This window comes from Piliocolobus tephrosceles, chromosome 2 (genome assembly GCF_002776525.5).
Source record: "Piliocolobus tephrosceles isolate RC106 chromosome 2, ASM277652v3, whole genome shotgun sequence".
Taxonomy (NCBI): Eukaryota; Metazoa; Chordata; class Mammalia; order Primates; family Cercopithecidae; genus Piliocolobus; species Piliocolobus tephrosceles.
Window position 1 is genome coordinate 89,571,098 of NC_045435.1, and position 20,632 is coordinate 89,591,729.

The following is a 20,632-nucleotide window of genomic DNA, read 5'->3' on the forward strand; positions in this document are numbered from 1 at the left end:
AATATGTTATTACATAGCTCCCAATTCTATATCGCAGGCACTTGGTGAACTTTTTAAGAAAAAATACCCAGGACTGGTCCAGTAGTGTATACGTTTAAAAAGCTACCCAGGTTTAAGAACTACTGGTAGAGGATATTGATCAGTCCTATTTGATGTTGTGATGTTGCTCCACATTTTATTCTTGCTGATCAGTCTTATTAAAAGTTTTTCTTTCTTAAAGAAAGCAATATTATGATTTTTAAGTATGCTTGTGTTTACAGAGATGTAGGTCTTAAATAAAGCAGTAGCAAAACTGCACTACTCTTGCAGAAATAATCTGAGTCCCATCTAGAGATTGAAAAAGTCAAATGTAGGCCAGGTGCTGTGGCTCATGCCTGTAATCCCAGCACTTTGGGAAGCTGAGGTGGGCAGATCACCTAAGGTCAGGAGTTCAAGACCAACCTGACCAACATAGAGAAACACTGTCTCTACTAAAAAAAAAAAAAAAAAAAAAAAAAAAGCAAAAAAATTAGCTGTGCATGTTGGCGCATCCCTGTAATCCCAGCTCCTCGGGAGGCTGAGACAGGAGAATCGCTTGAACCAGGGAGCCAGAGGTTGCAGTGAGTCAAGATCACATCATTGCACTCCAGCTTGGGCAACAAGAGTGAAACTCTGTCTCAAAAAAAAAAAAACAAACCAAAAACAAAAGCAAAGTCAACTGGAGCCAAGTGCAGTGGCTCATGCTGATAATCCCAGCATTTTGGGAGGCTGAGGTGGGTGGATCACTTGAGGTCAGGAGTTTGAGACCAGCCTGGCCAACATGGTGAAACCCTGTCTCTACTAAAAATACAAAAGATTAGCCAGGTGTAGCGGCAAGCGCCTGTACTCCCAGCTATTTGGTAGGCTGAGACAGGAGAATTGCTTGAACCCAGGAGGCAGAGGTTGCAGTGAGCCAAGATCATGCCATTGCATTCCAGCCTGGGCGACAGAATGAGACTCTGTCTCCAAAAACAAAAAAAAAAAGTCAACTGTACAAAGTGATGTAATTTTTTTTTTATGTTTAATCAGATTATAAAGACTTTGGAACACTTGCCCATTCCTACTAAAAATATGTTGGAGGAAAGCAAAGTACTTCCAATTATTCAACGCTGGTCTCAGACTAAGACTGCTGTCCCTCCGTTGAGTGAAGGAGATGGGTATTCTAGTGAGAATACATCGCGTGCTCACACACCACTCAACACACCTGATCCTTCCACCAAGCTGAGCACAGACGCTGACACAGACACTCCCAAGAAACTAATGTTTCGCAGACTGAAAATTATAAGTGAAAATAGCATGGACAGTGCAATCTCTGATGCAACCAGTGAGCTAGAAGGCAAGGATGGCAAAGAGGATCTTGAACAATTAGAAAATGTTCCTGTAGAGGAAGAGGAAGAGTTGCAGTCACAACAGCTACTCCCACAACAGCTGCCTGAATGCAAAGTTGAGAGTGAAACCAACATAGAGGCTAGTAAGCTACCTGTGTCTGAACCAGAAGCTGACACTGAAATAGAGCCCAAAGAGAGCAATGGCACAAAACTAGAAGAACCTATTAATGAAGAAACACCATCCCAAGATGAAGAGGAGGGTGTGTCTGATGTGGAGAGTGAAAGGAGCCAAGAACAGCCAGATAAAACAGTGGATATAAGTGATTTGGCCACCAAACTCCTGGACAGTTGGAAAGACCTAAAGGTAAGGAAGCATCTTTTGTTCATTTCAACTTGAATTACCCAGGTTTAGAGTTCTACAAAACTAAGCAAAATTAACTACTTTTTTAGCCATGCATATTTCTGAAAAATGGAATACTGTCTCTCTTACTGTGTAAGTGTCTCAAACATCCTCTAAACCGTGGCAAGAGTCATATTAGCCAAACTAATATACAAATGTCTTCTTTTCTCTCACTTAGAAAAGTGTATCACAATAGTGAGTTCAGTCATTTAAGTGCTCTTCACATTAAAAACAAAAATCATTTGAGTAGCAAACTTAGGATTCTATTTGTAATGAGAAAAAATTAGTGTTTAAATTTATTGGAAATCAATTGTATTAATGGAAAATTAAAAATAAATTGGAAAACTAAGGTAACTTAGCAGCTTATTAAAAATGATTGAATGTAAATTTGTATTTAGAAAAACAACTTTATGGAACTAGTTGGTATTCACTTCTATTATTGTTTCTGAAATGGGCCTGCTTTTAAATGCCTATTTCTTTGGACAAAAGAGGAAAAATAGATCTAGAACTCTTATGCCTATTATACACATAATCTCTTGTTGAAGAGTGTAGCAAGATGTGTGCAGGGTTTGCTTTGCAGAAAACCCAGACTGAGTCTTGGATAAACACTAGAATGAATGACAGGATAAACTTAGGAGAGGTATGGTACATTTCATTTGTAAGTGATCTGGACTTGGGATCCATGTCTTCAGGACCCTATGGGAACAGGTTACTTACTAGCTTCTATTTTTCTGTTCCTCCTTTCTTCTGCCAGAGATGAAGCAACCAAATAAACCAACAATCCTGACTTATTTGCAGCAAGATGAACACCTGATCCTCCCTGCCCCTAATTATGATGACAAAGCTCGCTCCATTAAATCCTGTGTTTTGACCCAATGAAACTGGCCTTAAACACTGAGCAAAATGAGTAGTTGGTGGTGTGTACTGTGCTTCCTCATTTGCTGTGTTGAGACCCTTCTTTAAGTATGTTGTGGTTTCAGCTTTTGTTTACCCATTTGAGCTCTTACTCATGTTACTTTCATCACTTACAATTCAGTATAAACTCAGCCTTATTATGTCTTAGGAAATCAGGCCTTTTTCTAAATATAAAAGGAAAGGTTCATTGTAAATCTACTTATGAAGTCAGTATGTGAACTGCAGGAATCAGAATTGCAGTTAATTGAAAGAAGTGTTGGGATAGTCACTTGATGGATTTTATTTAAGGCCTGCTTTGTGACAGCACAGGAGTCCCTAAAAGGAGTCCCTCTTGTGTTTGGAGGCTCCTAGTTGGAGCCTGTAAAGAAGCTCAATTAAGAAGGTGGAGATGAAGACAAGTACACAGATGGACACAAAAAAGGCCTTCACAGCTGTAGTTTTATGGAAGGAGAATAAGTAGGGTTATAGACCAGTAGTTTACTTTTGCTGGAGAAGTCTCTGGTTGACATTATTTTTTAAAACTGCTAAGATGTAATCATTGTAAAACTGTCTTAAAATCTGGAAAAAGTAAATATTCTTGTTTCTCTGTATGATAGTTGGATAGTTGGTTTCTGTAATTGTAATGGTATGAATTACTCTCTAGGATATACTTAACCCAATTAGATGTAACTGTGGTAATTTAAACTCACACTCTGGACACACATTGGAGTCCTACAAAATTATTTCTTCCCCTTTTTCTTATCTTCCCCACTGCTATCTGAAACATCAAAGCAATTTTATAATACTGTGTAGCTTGATGATCCTCTTGATTTGAGGTTTAAAACTTTATTTGTACTTAAAATATATACTTCTTATCCTTCATACTTTGGATTTTTCCTGATTCTTAGTGTCAAGGGAGCCATTAAGTAAAATTCTCCTCTCTTCCTCAAACTTTAGTTTGCTCTGGAATCATTACCCATCTAGAATTGTATTACTGAGAAATGTTTTTACTTGACTGTGAACTGTGATGTTTTGTTACACATTGGTGCTGGGGTTCTTAATTCATCCATCATTCTAATTAACATTTACTATGGCTCTGATTTCAAAACTCTGATTATGGTGGTTCTTAGAAAAACCAGACAAACATAGATAGCATTTAACCAGAAGTCTGAAATCAGGAATCCATAATTTGAACATGTTTTAGAGAAACACATTGACTTGATGTGATTACTATATATCTATACGATCCCGGCATTGAAAGAGTTAACTACTTCTGTCTGACTTCCACCTATGTGTTCGAGTAGACATTGGCTGAAAAGAAAATATCTTATTCAACCTACCTTTATTAGGCACCTATTGTCAAACACTATGTTAGTTGCTGATCTTTAATTCCAAGATCATACTAAAAAGCATTGGTGTAAGATTGTGGTTATGTGGTTATGGCCATTTCAAGTCTCCCCGACCAACTGGGGGCCACCATAACATTGGCGGACATGTGTTTCGCTTGGCTTTTCTACACACTGGATGGAGTGAAGAACAGAAAGGGATTGCTTCAGATTCCTTAATCTTGGTTTTGCTGTGATGGCAGACTATAGGAATCATCAGTAAATGAAAGAGGGTGGGAGGGAAGGGAATGAAGCTTCATGAATTACTCTTTGTCCTCCCAGATCTGATGATGATCCCCCTTGTAACTTGAACCATTTCCATCTAGCTTCTCAGGGCAGCAAGGAGCTTGTTAACATCACCAGCTGACCATGTGTCTCCTTTTCTCAACTCCATTTCCAACTTCGTGCTGAAGAAAAACGAGATCCTAGCGTGCATTCTGTGAAGAAACAGGAAGATGGTTGGGAAGTTGGATGATGCATGAAAAATATAATAGGTGAAAAGAGGACAGAGGTGGTTAACTCACTGGCGCCGGCGTTATTTTGGTGCGTCCATTGCCGACAATGGATGTCGTTCCGGGAAAATCCCTACTCCTGGCGAGAAAGGATTAAGTGAGCTATTTTTTCTATACCTATATACACAGGACCACTGCCTTGACTCCACAAGGCTTACACATTTTGACTCTTAAAGTAGACCTCAACCAAAAGCATCACCTAGCACATTGCCACTTGAGAGCATGTATTTGTTTTCATGTGAAAATTTACTAGGCTACATTTTCAGCAGGGATATGTGCATATATTTCTGTTTGCAAAAGAAATTGTTGCATATCACCCCTCATGCTGAAAATATACCCTAGACTTCATAGGGCAAAACAGCTGGTTACCAGTGGTGACTAAGTGTAACTTGACTGGAATGTCTTCATTCATTTGGATCATACGAAGAGGAGGTAAGATTCCTGTGAACTTGGCAATTTCAGTTGCCATTAAACACCAAGAGATTGTAATGGTTAGTGATTCCAGAGCCTCTCTTATAAACATTTAGATGATAGGATGTGCATCTCTCCTTAAAATGAAGTCTGGGTATTTCCATTTGCATCTGGATTTAGATAATTTAGGGACAAAATTACCTCCATGTGATAAGTTGAACTCTTTCTAATGACTACTCTTATTCTTCTCTTATTTCATCTTTATCTCAAGACATTATCTTTAATTTAGCAAATCAAGTATTTCCCTAGAAAGTTACATATTAAAACTCTCTATGAAAAGTTAAAATAAAACATAGAGTTGCCTAAACTGAGAAGTTTTGAGTCACTGCTTGGATTTTCACTCCATCACTAATATTTTATGTGAAATCTGCTGTGCAACATTTGAAAATGAAATTATGTGTCCTGGATTTCTGTGATAACTTTTGAATTCTTACTAGAGTAAGGTTATTCTGTATCCATAAGAATTAATATTACTTATCCTTTAACAAAATTACAATTGCCCCTAAAGAATGCTGTTTTAGCTACATCTACATTAAAATTTTTAAATAAATGTCTTGTTTGGTAAAAGGCAAAAATTTATTAGTGGTCCATTTTTTAAACAAATACTTTCATCTGAATCAAGGGTTGGCCAAATCTGCCCCACTGTCTGTTTTTGTAAATAAAATTTTCTTTGAAACACAGCCATGTTCATTCGTTTATGTATTATCATCTATGGCTGCTTTTGTACTACAGTGGTAGAGTTGAGTAGTTGTGACAGAGACTGGATGGCCCACAAACCCTAAAATATTTACTATCTTGTCCTTTACAGAAAAAGTTTGCCAACACCTGATCTAAAAGATAAAGTGCAGAATCTGGCTGCTCTAAACATTCTGGTTTTGAATGAAGTCATTTTCACTTTACTCTTTTGGGTGAGCTCTTAATTCTGTTTCCCTAAAGACATAATGATCATGTTTCTATTGCTGCCCATGAAATTAGATTTTTTAAAAAAGTCTTGACGCTGTTTAGGAAGTGATTTGGATGTACAACTATCTTGAGAGGTGGGAGGGTGTATACGTTATAGAATTTCCAAGCTAGAAGTGATCATTAAGGAATATTGTTATTCCCTTAGGACTGTGACCAAGTCAGTCAGAAACTTGAGACTGTTTTAGTATAGATGTAGGTAGTATAAGTCTTACCGTAACCATAATGAAAACATACATTTTCCTTCTTAATATTTTAAACTTTTAATTATGGTATAATTTCAGGCTTAATGAAAAACTGCAAGAATAATATTTTGTACATATTCTAGTGACAAGTCTAGAGAAAATTCATTGAAAAATTCCTCTAAACTTTTCACTGAGATTCCCCAGTGTTAACATTTTACCATAATTTTTTTTTTATTGTTTTCTGTTTCTGAACTTTAAAAAAGTAAGTTACAGCAGAGGCGGTCAGATTGTTTGAGCCCAGGAATTCAAGACCAGGCTGGGCAACATAGCAAAACCCAATCTCTACAAAAACTAAAAAATTAACCAGGCATGGTGGCACGTGCCTGTAGTGCCACTTGGGAGGCTGAGGTGGGAGGACTGCTTGAGCCCAGGAGGTTGAGGCTGCAGTGATCCATGATGGTGCCACTGCACTCCAGCCTGGATGACAGAGTGAGACTTTATCAAAAAAAAAAGTAAAAGAAAACAACAAAACAACAACAACTAAGTTATAGATATGAAGGATATGCTTCTGTGTAACTTTAGTGTACTTATCAAAATCAGCAAATTACAGTGATAAAATACTATGATCTAATCAACAGACCTCTTTCAGATTTTGCCAGTTGTTCACATATCACATAATGGCCTTTATAGCTAAATAAATAAATAAATGGCTGAGAATCTAATATGGGAGCAAGCATTACATTGAGTTGTATGTCTCCTTAGTACCCTTTACTCTGAAATAGTTCTTCAGTCTGCCTTTATTTTTTATAAATTTCACATTTTAAAGTACTTTTGAATTTTTGTAGAATATCCCTCAAGTTGGGTTTGTCTGAAACTTTCCTTTGTTTGGATTCAGGTATACATTTTTTTTGGTCAGGAATATTACAGTAGTGTTCTTCACATGGTACTGAATTGTCCCATTACTAGCATTGTCAACTTTGATCACTTGATTAAGCCGTAGTCTGCCAGACTTCTCCAGGGCAAAGTTATGATCTTTCCCTTTATAATTAAAAAGCATCAGATATGAGCAACTTTGGAAATATATAAATATCCTATTTTTCATAAAATGTATCCATTAGATTTAGCATCCAGTGATTTGCTTGAATTACATACTACTATGGTGGTTGCCAAATGGTGATTTTCTAATTCGTTATTCTTTTTACTTTGTTTCTTGGACATTCTTTTGTAAGCAAGTTTACTTATTCTCCTATTTGTATATTCACTGATTTATACTATTTTACTCATAGATTCTTATTTTAACCAATAGATTATGATCCATTAACTTCATTATTTACTCGATGCCTTCATTGTCCCATATTTGGCCAGTAGAAGCCCTTTCATGTTGGCTTTTGTGTCATTCTGACATATCTCCATTATTTTCTTTTACCTTTTTGCTACAATATGCTGTTCCAGGCTCATCTTGTACTATTCCTTCTCTAGCCCTAAAATTGGTCATGTCATCAAGAAGCTCTTGTTCCTCGTGTTGGGAAATGTTTTTGAAACCAATATCTGGATTCTAGATGAAGTTGTCGATACTGGGGCATTGTTTCTAGGACCCGTCAGCAGATTGTATAAAATATGCCTCTGTGTGTGTGTATCAGTTAACATGTATGTACACACAATGTACTTCACCACTCTATCATTTGTTTCCATCTGTTAATCTGACACCATATACCCTCCTTTGAATCTTTTGAGATTCGTTCTGTAATTCTCATTGTTCATTTTTCTTTTGCCTATCCCTTAAAAAGTTGTATTTCCTGGGGCACCTGAGATTTATTTTGTTCTCCATGTTAAATAGGGCACAGCAGGCCGGGCGTAGTGGCTCACACTTGTAATCCCAGCACTTTGGGAGGCCGAGGCAGGTGGATCACCTGAGGTCGACAGTTCAAGACCAGCCTGGCCAACATGGTGAAACCCTGTCTCTACAAAAATACAAAAATTAGCTGGTCATGATGGCAGTGCCTGTAATCCCAGCTACTCGGGAGGCTGAGGAGGGGGAATTGCTTGAACTCCGGAGGTAGGGGTTACAGTGAGCTGAGATCGCACCATTGCACTCCAGCCAGGGTGACGCAGTGAGATTCTGTCTCTAAAAAATAAATAAGGCACAACATCTCTTCTTTGCCACTTTTAATTCAGTCTCCTGCCATTTCTTATGCTTTTACAACATTTATCCTTCTTGCTGTCATTCTTTTCCCCTTTCATGTTACCCTTCATCATGCTACAGTATTTTAAAAACACAGATGTGATTAACAGGAACCTCTAGTAACATCTCAGAGACTCCATTACTCCAAGAACAAAGCCTTTAGTGTATGATAGAGAAAGTAATTCCATGTCTGTCTCAACTTCTTGCCTAGCAGGCAGTTTCTCTTTACATACTCAGTGCATGAGGCACATCAGTCTTCTCATACATATTCACCTCTTCATGTCCTTGAACATACTGCTCTCCTTGCTTGGAATACCTTTTTTTTTTTCCTGAATGAGTTGCAGTTCATGCTTTGTCCTTTTCTGTACTTCTATACAACTGTGATAATCTTAACTGATTACTGAAATGTCTTGTGTAGATGCTTGTTTCCCCTCACTAAACCATGAAATTGCTTTCTTCAAAGGCATGGACAATTTTTTAATCTTTGTAGTAAGAGTTACTTTTATTATGGCATCTTGGGAATAATGGTTATTATAAATTACTTCTTACTAATAGTGAGTGATTACTATGTGCCCCCTATAATCTGTGCTACATTCAGTAGCTAGAGCGATCTTTTGGAAGTACAAATCCCTTAATCTCAGTTTCCTATTTAAAATGTTTAAGTGGTTTACCATTACACTGTTAATTTTAAGTTCATTTTTCTTAACTTGGCTCGCATTCCTGGCATGGTGTGGTCTGCATTTATTTCTGCGGTCTCTCAAGCCATTCTAGTCAGGCAGTAGACCTCTGCTGCTAATATTCACACACATACACTCATTACTGAAAACTCTTTTGTTTTGGATGTCTCTTCTCATTTAAATTTCTTCCTTCCCCCCCCCCCCCCCCCCGAAAGTCTTTCCTTTTTCTCCAAGATAGAGTGTTTGTTTTGCCCTTTATGTAGGCTCTCACAACATCTTTTCCAGTCAAAGGCAGATAACATTTTATAGTGGTACTTTGAATGAAGGAAGAGACTGCTTATGTCTTGGTCACTTGGGTCTTCCCAGTGTCCTGTGAAGAGCTTGGTAATGTAGTTTCACATTTCATAAATATGTGAATGAAAATATGAAGAACGTCAATCTTTTTCTGTGGTACCTTCATACTTTCATACTGCTTCTCGAATCCTTGGAACGTATTTTTTATTTGATAGATGGTCAGAAAATATTTTCATGAGCACATTGTAATCTTTTCAACCCTGTGAAGTTAAGTGATGGGGTTTTTATCAGCTGTAAAATGGAATCAGGCCCATGAGGTTGTAACTTAGCTTTTAAGTGACAGCTGACAATTGACTCGTGTCTTCTGATTTAAATGCTGTATTCTTCTTCCACTCCCTTTTCTGGTCCAAAAAATAACTATTTCTCTGTCTAGGCAGAGAAATAGTTCATGCAATTGTATATCTTTGGCAAATACTTTTTAGATTATTCTTTATCTGCTTCTGGTTTAGAAACTATAATACTGAGGCCGGGCGCGGTGGCTCAAGCCTGTAATCCCATTACTTTGGGAGGCCGAGATGGGTGGATCACGAGGTCAGGAGATCGAGACCATCCTGGCTAACACGGTGAAACCCCGTCTCAACTAAAAAATACAAAAAACTAGCCGAGCGAGGTGGCGGGCTCCTGTAGTCCCAGCTACTTGGGAGGCTGAGGCAGGAGAATGGCGTGAACCTGGGAGGCAGAGCTTGCAGTGAGCTGAGATCCGGCCACTGCACTCCAGCCTGGGCGACAGAGCCAGACTCTGTCTCAAAAAAAAAAAAAGAAACTATAATACTGAATTCATTCTAACATCATCAAAACCATTTTAGTGTTTTGTTCAAGTATCTTTTTTCCTTTAATACTGCAGAGAATTTTTTTATTTTTATTTTATTTTTTAAGAGATGGAGTCTCGCTCTGTCGCCCAGGCTGGAGTGCAGCGGCACAATCTTGGCTTATTGCAAGGTCCGCCTCCTGGGTTCACGCCATTCTCCTGCCTCAGCCTCCCGAATAGCTGGGACTACAGGCACCCACCACCATGCCCAGCTAATTTTTGTATTTTTAGTAAAGACGGGGTTTCACCGTGTTAGCCAGGATGGTCTCGATCTCCTGACCTTGTGATCCGCCCGCCTCAGCCTCCCAAAGTGCTGGGATTACAGGCGTGAGCCACCGCGCCCAGCCTACTGCAGAGATTTTTAATCTGTGATACATAATTGAACTTCTGGAGATTTTTAGAACCTCTAAAATTACATGTGAGACTCTAGCATTTCTGGGGTGAGGGTCTATAAATATGAGCAGTTTCTCTAACAGGCATATATATATATGTGGGTTGAGAAAGGAATGAACTGTGGTTCAAAAAGTGTTTTCTAGATGATTTGGATATCAGGAGGGCTCCTGCTCTTAGCTTGGTAGTGAAGGATGGGTAAGGCTAGAAAAGAGGGTGGTTGGGGGACCAAATTTAAAAAGAGGCAGTGAACTGGGAGGACATTTTAGGTATGGCACTTACTGAAGAACAACATTTAGAAGTTGCCTTGTGAGTAGCTATGGTCTTCACCAAGAATACACCCATAATGCACAAGAGTCTTTGGTACTATACCTAGGACTTTTTCAGAGGCATTTTATCTTTTTTTTCTTCTTTTTTAGTTTTACAAACAGGCCATTTCTGCACATGAGGCAAAATATGAAAGACATACGGTGAAATGTTTCCTCCCTACCCTTGGCTTCCATCTGATTTCCTGGAGGCAATCAAACAGTTTCTTGTGTAGCTTTCCAGAGATAATTTATGCATATTATGCCTATATTTTACTTTTTAAAATAAAATTGGCAGCATTATTCAGCTCCTTTTTAATATAATGTGAAGATTACTTGATATCAGTTTATATAGAATTTATTTTTCAGAACTACATATTATTTTACTGTATAGATACGCCATAATTTATTTAATCATTCTCCTATTATAGCCATTTAGGTTGATTGCTTGCTTTGCCTTAGCACAAGTAATTTTTACCGAAGTCATTTCATACATTGACATGTAGGAATATGCATGTTGGCTAAATTACTAAAAATTAGTATTGTTGAGCTATAGTCTGTGTTACTTGTAATTTTGGTAAGTATGGCCAAATTGCTTTTCATAGTTACTATATCAATTCAACTCTCTTTGGCAGTGTGTATGCGTAAGAATGAGAATTTCACTACCCCTGGGCAGCACAAGTACTGTCAAGTTTTATCTTGGTCAGACTAATAGGCAAAAATGGAATATTGCAGTTTTGATTTAATTTTTCTGTTACGTATTAGGTATTGAACATCTTTCTGTTTGTATTTCCTACTTTAAGAACTTTGTTCATATTCTTCATTCATTTTTCTTAGTGGCTGAAAACTGAACAGATCTTGTTACCTTTCATTTCTGGGAGCCCTGCTATTAAAAGTTAGAGTGTTTCTTCAGGGGTTTAAAAGAATAAACAAAATTATTTCATTCCCCTTTTCCTCTTTCCCTCTCACTCTTTCTTCCTCTTTCCCACCCATGTATGTGATTTTATGAAACCCTCCAGACATGGTATAGTATCTTCTAAGTTTTCTTTCCCGTTTTTCCAGTCAAATCTCTTTGACCTACTTGAGCTCCCCCTCTACTCAGGTGCATACTTGCTAGGTCATAATCCTTCTGTTTTCCCTTTGGCCCTCTTAGCCTTATCACTCCGTAGTATTTCATATTTCTTTAATTCTGGAAAATTTATCTGCTTAATTTTGTAAAATATTTTCTTCTTTCCTAGAATGCCTTTTACCTGAAGTTGGCATCTGAACTTCTGGGCTCCATAGCTTTGCTTTTCTATTTTCTTTTTATCCATTCCTGCTGGGTTTTGTCTGTTCTTTTAGCTATGAAAGTGGCAGTTTAATCACAGTATTTGTTTTGTTTTGTTTTTGTTTGTTTTGTTTTTGAGATGGAATGTCAGTCTGTTACCCATGCTAGAGTGCAGTGGTGCTATCTTAGCTTACTGGAACCTCAAACTCCTGGGCTCAAGAGCTCCTCCTGCCTCAGCCTCCTGAGTGGCTGGGACTATAGGCATGGGCTGCCATGCCCAGTTAATTTTTTCATTTTTCTTTTTGTTTTTTTGAGACAGAGTCTTGCTCTGTCGCCCAGGCTGGAGTGCAGTGGCGAGATCTCGGCTCACTGCAAGCTCCGCCTTCCAGGTTCATGCCGTTCTCCTGCCTCAGCCTCCTGAGTAGCTGGGACTACTTAGACACCCACCACCATGCCCTGCAGATTTCTTGTATTTTTTTAGTAGAGACAGGGTTTCACTGTGTTAGCCAGGATGGTCTCTATCTTCTGACCTCATGATACGCCCGCCTCAGCCTCCCAAAGTGCAGGGATTACAGGCATGAGCCACCATGCCCGGCCCTAATGTTTTCATTTTTCTGTAGATGAGGTCTTGCTATATTGCACAGGCTCCTGGGCTCAAGCGATCTGCCTGTCTTGGCCTCCCAAAGTGTTGGAATTACAGGTGTGAGCCTCTGCACCCAGCCTTGCTCATAGTCTTTTTTTCTCTCAGTATTGCTGTCATTTGGGAAAATATTTAGGAAAACAGGTTTGGTTGGCCTATACGAGATTTGATCTGTGCTTGTTAACAAGGAATAAGTAAATCTAGTCTTAGTTTTCAAAAATAAATCTGTTATTACAGAACAGATAATCTGATCTCTATATGACAAAAGGTGGAAATCTTACTCTTGTAAATTATTTTTTTCTTTTTTTTTGAGACGGAGTCTCGCTCTGCCACCCTGGCTGAAGTGCAATGGCGTGATCTCAGCTCATTGCAAACTCTGCCTCCCAGATTCACACCATTCTCCTGACTCAGCCTTCCAAGTAGCTGGGACTACAGGCACCCGCCACCACACCCGGCTAATTTTTTGTATTTTTAGTAGAGAGGAGGTTTCACCATGTTAGCCAGGATGGTCTTGATCTCCTGACATCGTGATCCGCCCACCTCGGCGTCCCAAAGTGCTGGGATTACAGGCGTGAGCCACTGCACCTGGCCAATTATTTTGTTCTTGTAAGTGTTGTTTAGCTCAGGAACAGTCTAAACCAGTGGTAATTTTTTTTTTTTTTTTTTTTTTGGTCAGAAAAGGATTTCTTATAAATTATTTAATAATTTTGTTTTAATCCTGTTTCTATAGTATATTTTTAGAGTTTATTTGGGATGTATTAATGAAGTGCTGCATTGGTTCCAATGAGTACTTTTTGAGCCTGTTATAAGAAAACATTGTAAAATAAGCCATGTGACGTAGTAGTAGGTAACTTGTTCAAGTGTTTATTAATAGAAAATATACTATATGGAACATGACTATTTCAAGTTAAAGACTCTACCTTTTACTTTTATTTGCTTATTTTTTTCTGTATGTTTTCTGTCTTGGCAATCTCCAGCAGTATCACTATATGTTATTGTTTCTTTATTGTTTCTTAATTATTTCTTAAATTTCCCCAAATTGTGATCTTTTGCTTTAGCCTGTTTCCTGAATTTCAGATGTATATTTATCACTCTGATGCTGGAAATACAAAATGTTTTGGGCTCTAGGTGAGGCCTTTGAACAGTAGTTCTTTCCAGGGATAAAAGTGATTGATGGTATAGTGATAAAAAGCATAGGGTATATGCAGTACTTTGAGTTCATGTAGCACTGTGTAGATGATTTCTATAAATTAGAAGTAGAATTTCACTTGTTGGTCCATTCAGAAAGGAATTGAGTGCTAATTATGTTCCAGACACTGTTCTTGGTGCTAGATATAGCAAAGAATAAGACAGTATGGGCCCATAATAATTATAGCTTGAGTGTGTGTGAATTGTGTGTGTTAGTTGAGATTTGCACCTAGACACTAAAGAAATAAGAGGATAATATGTAAGGAATATCAGATGGAGTGTGGAAGCAGATTCTTTTAGGACTATCTGAGGGCAAGATCAGTCCTAGAACCATGGTCTCCTAACTTACAGAATATCAAACATACCAGGCATAGTGGCACGCACCTGTAGGCCAGCTACTTGGGAAGCTGAGATCGAAGCATCCCTTGAGCATGGGAGTTTGAGGGTGCAGTGGGCCATGATCACACCACTGCACTGGACATGATGGCTTCCAGCACTTTGGGAGGCTAAGACAGGAGGATCACTTGAGGCCAGGAGTTTGAGACCAGCCTGGGCAACACAGCCAGACCTTATCTGTATACACACACATACACACACAATATTAAATCTTAGAACATCCACAGTCATTGTCTTCAGTATTCTCTTCCAGTAAATAAAATTTTGAGACCTTATAGATCTGAAAAATGTCCTTATCCTATTCTCCTTTGTTTGGCAGATAATATAATTATCATTTGAAATGTTATCTTATAGTATGCGAGTCTCTTGAGTGGAATATTTAACAAAGTAAGGTGATTTTACATTAAGGGTTAACATAAATGAAGCCAATTTAGACAAACATTTTCTGTAACAGACTCTGTGGCCTATGGAAGTGACATTATTCTAGACAGACTCAAGTATCACTGAGACTATTTATTCACAAGACAGAATGATCTTAAGAAATGTCAAAGTTATCCTCAAGTGGCTGCTTCCTTCTCAACTTTCAATATTGTGGGACTTTGGAAAACTTCAGTTGTATTTTCAAGATCCCACTCGTAATATGTAAAATAAGGAGGAGAGAGTAGGTAATCTGAATTGCCAGCTTAAATTTTGTATGTAGCCTTGACTATATAAAGAGGGAGGATCAAGTTAGTGACTCCAAGTGCTTGGGTACATATTGATAGAAATTGTTTCTCATATGATTAGGCACATAGTAAATAGTAGCTCCTGGTCATTAGTCAGTAGTAATCATTTTGTGGACATCAGAATACATTTTCAACTTAGTAGTGGATCTAAACTTTTGAATGTAACTAAGAATTTATCTTTGAGAAGCGTTTCTGGTGGTACATTAACTGCCACTACAGAGTGGGTCCCCAACTTGAGGCCTATGTAATAAATTACTTTAAATGTTTGTAATGAATGCGTATGATGCCAAGATACTATGCAAAATAAACTAGGTCAAAATTGTGTTATTCTTAGTTGGACCCTCAATACATCAGTTCTAAGTACCTTTTGTGAATGAACCTGCTGTCTTTTTGGAGTGCCTAGGTTTACAGATTACCTAATGCAAATGTCGTTTCCAAGCTTCTTAAGATTAGCAGAATACCTTTTTTCCCTTATGGTGTGGGTAGATGGTAATAGGTGGCATTCTTACTTTTTCCTGTCTGGTAACCCCTCTGAGAGGCAGATAGAGGAGTAAGACACACAGAACTAAGAGTGCCAGCTTGCTCCTTCCTGTCTTTATTCCTGATTCAGTATTACCCGCAGCTAAAATTGACAACTCAGTAACTTCAGATGTCCCTCATAGTAGCAGATGGGAATGTATCCCCTCTCTAGAGGCAAAAGCAGATCAAGAGAAAAGACAGCCCAGATGTCTGTTAGCTGAGGGCAGACCTGCCTAGTTTTTTCTGCCAGATTCTCTCTTGTGGGAAGGGGTGAGTGAAGATGTTAAGAATAGCCAGTAGTTCAGTAGTTCTCAACCTTCTCTGTGTATCAGAATCATCTGAGGAGCTTTTAAAAAATATGCATATCTGGCACCCACTAAATCAAAGAGATTTAGATTCACTTTGTCTTGGGTGGTATTTCCATGAAAGCTTCTTGGGTGGTTTAATTGTACAACCAGGGTAGAGAATCACAGCTCTAATGAAAGTCCTACATAGGAGAGGTTAAGGGGATGGAGGATATCACCTACATTTGTACATAAATCTCAAAATGGTACTCCTTCTCAAAATAATGTTGTTAGGCATGTCCTGTGTCATCTAGCACAGAAGAAGTACTCTGGAGTTAGACTGTCTGGTAGCATCATAACCTTGGGCAGGTTGCTAAGCTTTTTAAATAAGTTTTCTTTTTGGAAAATTGAGGTAATAGTACTTACCTCATAGGGTTGTTTTGAAGCTCAAATAAGATAATATATTTGAAGGGCCAGGTGCAGTGGCTCACATTTGTAATCCAAGAACTTTGGGAGGCCAAGGTGGGCAGATCATGAGGTCAGGAGTTTGAGACCAGTCTGGCCAACATGATGAAACCCCATCTCTACTAAAAATACAAAAATTATCCAGGCATGGTGGCACGCGCCTATAATCCCAGTTACTGGGGAGGCTAAGAAGAATCACTTGAACCTGGGAGGCAGAGGTTGCAATGAGCTGAGATCACACCACTGCACTCCAGCCTAGGCAACAGAGACTGCCGTTCAAAAAACAAAACAAAAAGATAGGCTGGGCACGGTGGCTTACACCTGTAATCCCAGAACTTTAAGAGGCCAGATCATGAGGTCAGGGGTTCGAGACCAGCCTGGCTAACATGGTGAACCCTTGTCTCTACTAAAATACAAAAATTAGCTGGGCACGGTGGTGTGTGCCTGTAATCCCTGCTACTCAGGAGGCTGAGGCAGAATTGCTTGAACCCAGGAGGCAGAGGTTGCAGTGAGCTGAGATTGTGCCACTTTACCCCAGCCTGGATGACAGAGCAAGACTCCATCTCAAAAAAAAAAAAGTGTATTTGAAATGTTCAGCATGATACCTGGCACACAGTGTAAGTGCATAATTAATTATAATCATTATCTTTATTAATTTGTCAGCATGCATATAGTATTGGAGGCTTAAAAATTTTTTTCATTTATATAGATTTCCCTGGATCTGTGCAGTCCACATTGATCATTTTTAATGGCAACTGAATATTACATCATGACCTTTCCTCAGTTGTGTGACATGGCTTATTATTTTTCACAAATATTGTTAGAAGCAACAATTGTGGAGAGGAGGCCACACAGGTGTGGTTAATATCATGAGATTCCTCTGAAGGGAGGATATCACCTTATGTACCATTGAGAGTGTGTGGGCTTGTTACTGGCCCACTTAAGATGACTGGATAAGAAAGTATTGTGCCTGATAGTTACTCGATGGACTGTGGAATAGTGAAGAGCTGTTAAAAAACAAAATAGGTTCTAGGCCTTAGATAACACAATGAGAAAAGGTACTTAAAAGGCTTTAAAACAGTTCACATTTCTCAGGATCAATTTTGGTACAGTGATCAAGAGGAGCAGTGAACTAATGCTTAACCTTTATATTTTTTATAACAATCACAATGTAAAAGTAAATATTAGGTTGGCCATTAGTCATGTTGGTTTTGCATTTTTAGAAAAATACACTGAATAGTAGGAGTTGTCTTTACACACACAATTTTTCTGAAGTGTTTTTATATAACTGGGTAGTTACTAACCTTTTCTTTCTGTAAGTAGAGATGGCAAGTGCACATTAGAATTATGAATACTTGGCCAGGCATGGATGGTGGCTTACGCCTGTAATCCCACCACTTTGGGAGGCTGAGCAGATTGCTTGAGCCCAGGAGTTTGAGACCAGCCTGGGCAATATGATGAAACCCCATCTCTACAAAATTAGAAAAAATTAACTGGGCATGGTGGCATCCAGCTACTTGGGAGGCTGAGGTGGAAGGATTGCTTGTGCCTGGGAGGCAGAGGTTGCAGTGAGCCAAGATCATGGCAGCGCCCTTCACCCTGGGTGACAGAGCGAGACTCTATCTCAAAAAAAAAAAAGATTGTCAGGAAGCGTATTCTTGCCCAGTCATTTAGTATGCTACTTTGCTAGTGAGATCGTACAAGCTGGATAGACGTAAATATATATATATTTGTGCTGTATATTTTTTACTTGTTTTTAAGGGGCCAGGATATATTCTTATTTAAAGCCCAGATATAAGTCAAATTTTAGAGAATAAGTGCCAGCTTGTTCCTTTCCATTTCTTTATTGTCATGTGAAAACAATCAGTTTCAAAGCAATCACCATTTCCACCCTCACTAATAACCCTCCCTCTGGTTTATTTTTTGCAGGAGGTATATCGAATTCCAAAGAAAAGTCAAGCTGAAAAGGAGAACACAAGTAGGTATTCAGAGATACTCTGTGTTGATGGCTTTACAAATATTCTTTTGTTATGTGCAGAGGTAACTGATAAGAACTTGAGTGTTTTTGTTTTTGAAACTAGAGAATATATAACTAGGCAAATGAAATATTTGGTGTAAAAGTTTGGAAACTTGTGCTTTTATTCTTAATGACGTTTTGCCAAAGGAACTGTCTCTTACACTGTTTTGTTGTCGCTTCCTTGAACTCAGTCTTTACTAGCTTTTTTTCTATTCATTTGTCTTCTAGAGCAGACGTTCTTTATTTTTTTATTTAGTCTTTTTTTCTTTTATTATTGTGATTTTGATTTTTTTTTTCCTTCACACCAGATAGAGCAGACGTTCTTAAATCTATACTTCTAGATGTCTTTGGGAGGGTCTTTACCTCAAGATATTTATATGCAGCTGGGCAGGGTGGCTCACACCTGTAATCCTAGCACTTTGGGAAGTTGAAGCAGGTGGATTGCTTGAGCCCAAGAGTTCGAGACCAGCCTGGGCAACATGGTGATACCCTGTCTCTACAAAAAATACAAAAATATTAGCCAAGTACAGTGGCATGTTCCTGTAATCCTAATTACCAGGAGGTTGAGGTAGAAGGATCACCTGAGCCTAGGAAATTGAGGCTGCAGTGAGCCGTGATCGTGCCACTATACTCCAGCCTGAGCAACAAAGTGAGGCCCTGTCTCCAAAAGGAAAACAGATGTTTACATGTAAAATTCTGTATGTACACAGTGGACCCTTGAACAACACAGGGCATACAGATACTGACCCTGTGCAGTCAAAATTCCACATAACTTTTAACTCCCCATATTTTGTATGTTATGTGTATTGTGTACTATATTCTTAAAGTAAGCTAGATAAAAATGTTATTAAGAAAATCATAAGAGAAAATATATTTACTCTTCATTAAGTGGAAATAGATCATCATAAAGGTCTTCATCCTTATCTTTACCTTGAGCAGACTGAGGAGGAAGAGGAGGGATTAGTCTTGCTGTCTTGGGTGGCACAGGCAGAAGAAAATCCACATATAAGTGGACTTTCATGCAGTTCAAACTCATGTTGTTCAAGGGTTGACTGTATTTACTTTTCTGAGGCAAATTCAAAACTTTGATCAGATTCTCAGTCACCCCTGAAAAGGTTAGAATCATTGTTTCAGAATGGATAGCAGGGAGGCCATGGGAGTCTGGTTTCTGGACTTTACTACTTAGTTACATTTCCAACAAACTTTTTTGTTGATTTGTTTTTTAGAGACAGTGTCTTACTGTGTCATGCAGGCTGAAGCACGGTGACATCATCATAGTTCTCACTGCAGCCTCGAACTCCTGGGCTCAGGCAATCCTCTTGCCTCAGCCTCTTGAGTAGCTGAGACTATAGGTGTGTGCCACCATGCCTGGTTAATTATTTATTTATTTATTTACTTATTTTTTGTAGAGACAGAGTCTCGCTGTGTTACCCAGGCTAGACTTGAACTCCTGTCCTTAAGTGCTCCTCCTGTTTTATCCTCCCAAAGTGCTGGGATCACAGACATAAGCCACTATGCCCAGCCTTCAGAATTTCTTTCCTTTCCTCCAGCAAACTTAGAGATTCAAGGAATGGGATCACTTATTGTGGTTATTGATTTCATGAGTACCTCCACCACTGACCCACTATAAATAGAATGAAGAAGCCAGTGTGACAATTTTTTTTTGTCTTTTTATTTTTGGTGTGCATAACTTTTTATATAATCTTAGTCTTTTTGGTTAAAGACCTGTGAGATATCCTTTGCACCACTGTTTATCTTTCGAGTATTTTTAGTTCCACTCTCTGGTTTAGTCTCTTCATAGCTGCACATTCTACTTAGGGCTGCAGAGAACTCTTCCTATAAAAAAGAAGGCAGGACTGGGCAATAGTGGTTGGCAAAACCAGTGGCACCACTATAGGATTGATTATCAGAAGCTAGCTTTCTGGAATCACTGAGTTAAAACTATTAGTAGCAACACAAGCAAAGCTTAAATACCTATGAGCATTTCTTCACAATTTTTTGCAAATATCTAGTCTGGTGTGGCTAGATATTTGCAAAATACTGTGGAGAAATATTTTGCATCCATGAGATGCAGAGGATGATCTGTAATGAACAATTATATCTTTTCAGAGAGTAGCCTCTTTTCTGTCGACGTTAGTCTCTCTTTCACATGTGGAACCCTCCTTCTCAGTCTCAGGTTTCTAGAATAAGAAAATGCTTATAATATATAATGCTTATAATTATATATATAATATATAATTTTATATATATAATAATATATAT

General features: G+C 38.5%; 1 protein-coding gene across 11 annotated transcripts in view; it reads left to right on the plus strand.

Annotated features, from left to right (window-relative positions):
- The window catches only part of SETD2 (SET domain containing 2, histone lysine methyltransferase), a 151,611-nt gene that overhangs the window by 82,623 nt on the left and 48,356 nt on the right, over positions 1-20,632 (plus strand). For 3 of the 11 annotated variants that reach the window (XR_003309571.2, XR_003309574.2, XR_002735540.2), the window contains exons 12-14: positions 1,048-1,710; positions 4,352-4,519; positions 18,283-18,331. Coding sequence is in view for 3 of the 11 variants with exons in the window: in XM_026454859.2 (XP_026310644.1) it covers positions 1,048-1,710; positions 18,283-18,331 (712 nt within the window). In the remaining 8 variants the exon portion in view is untranslated. Of the gene's footprint in view, positions 1-1,047; positions 1,711-4,351; positions 4,635-5,816; positions 5,914-18,282; positions 18,332-20,632 lie in introns of those variants that run through there. The other 8 variants (XM_026454859.2, XM_026454860.2, XM_023231574.2 and 5 more) reach the window with 5 other exon arrangements.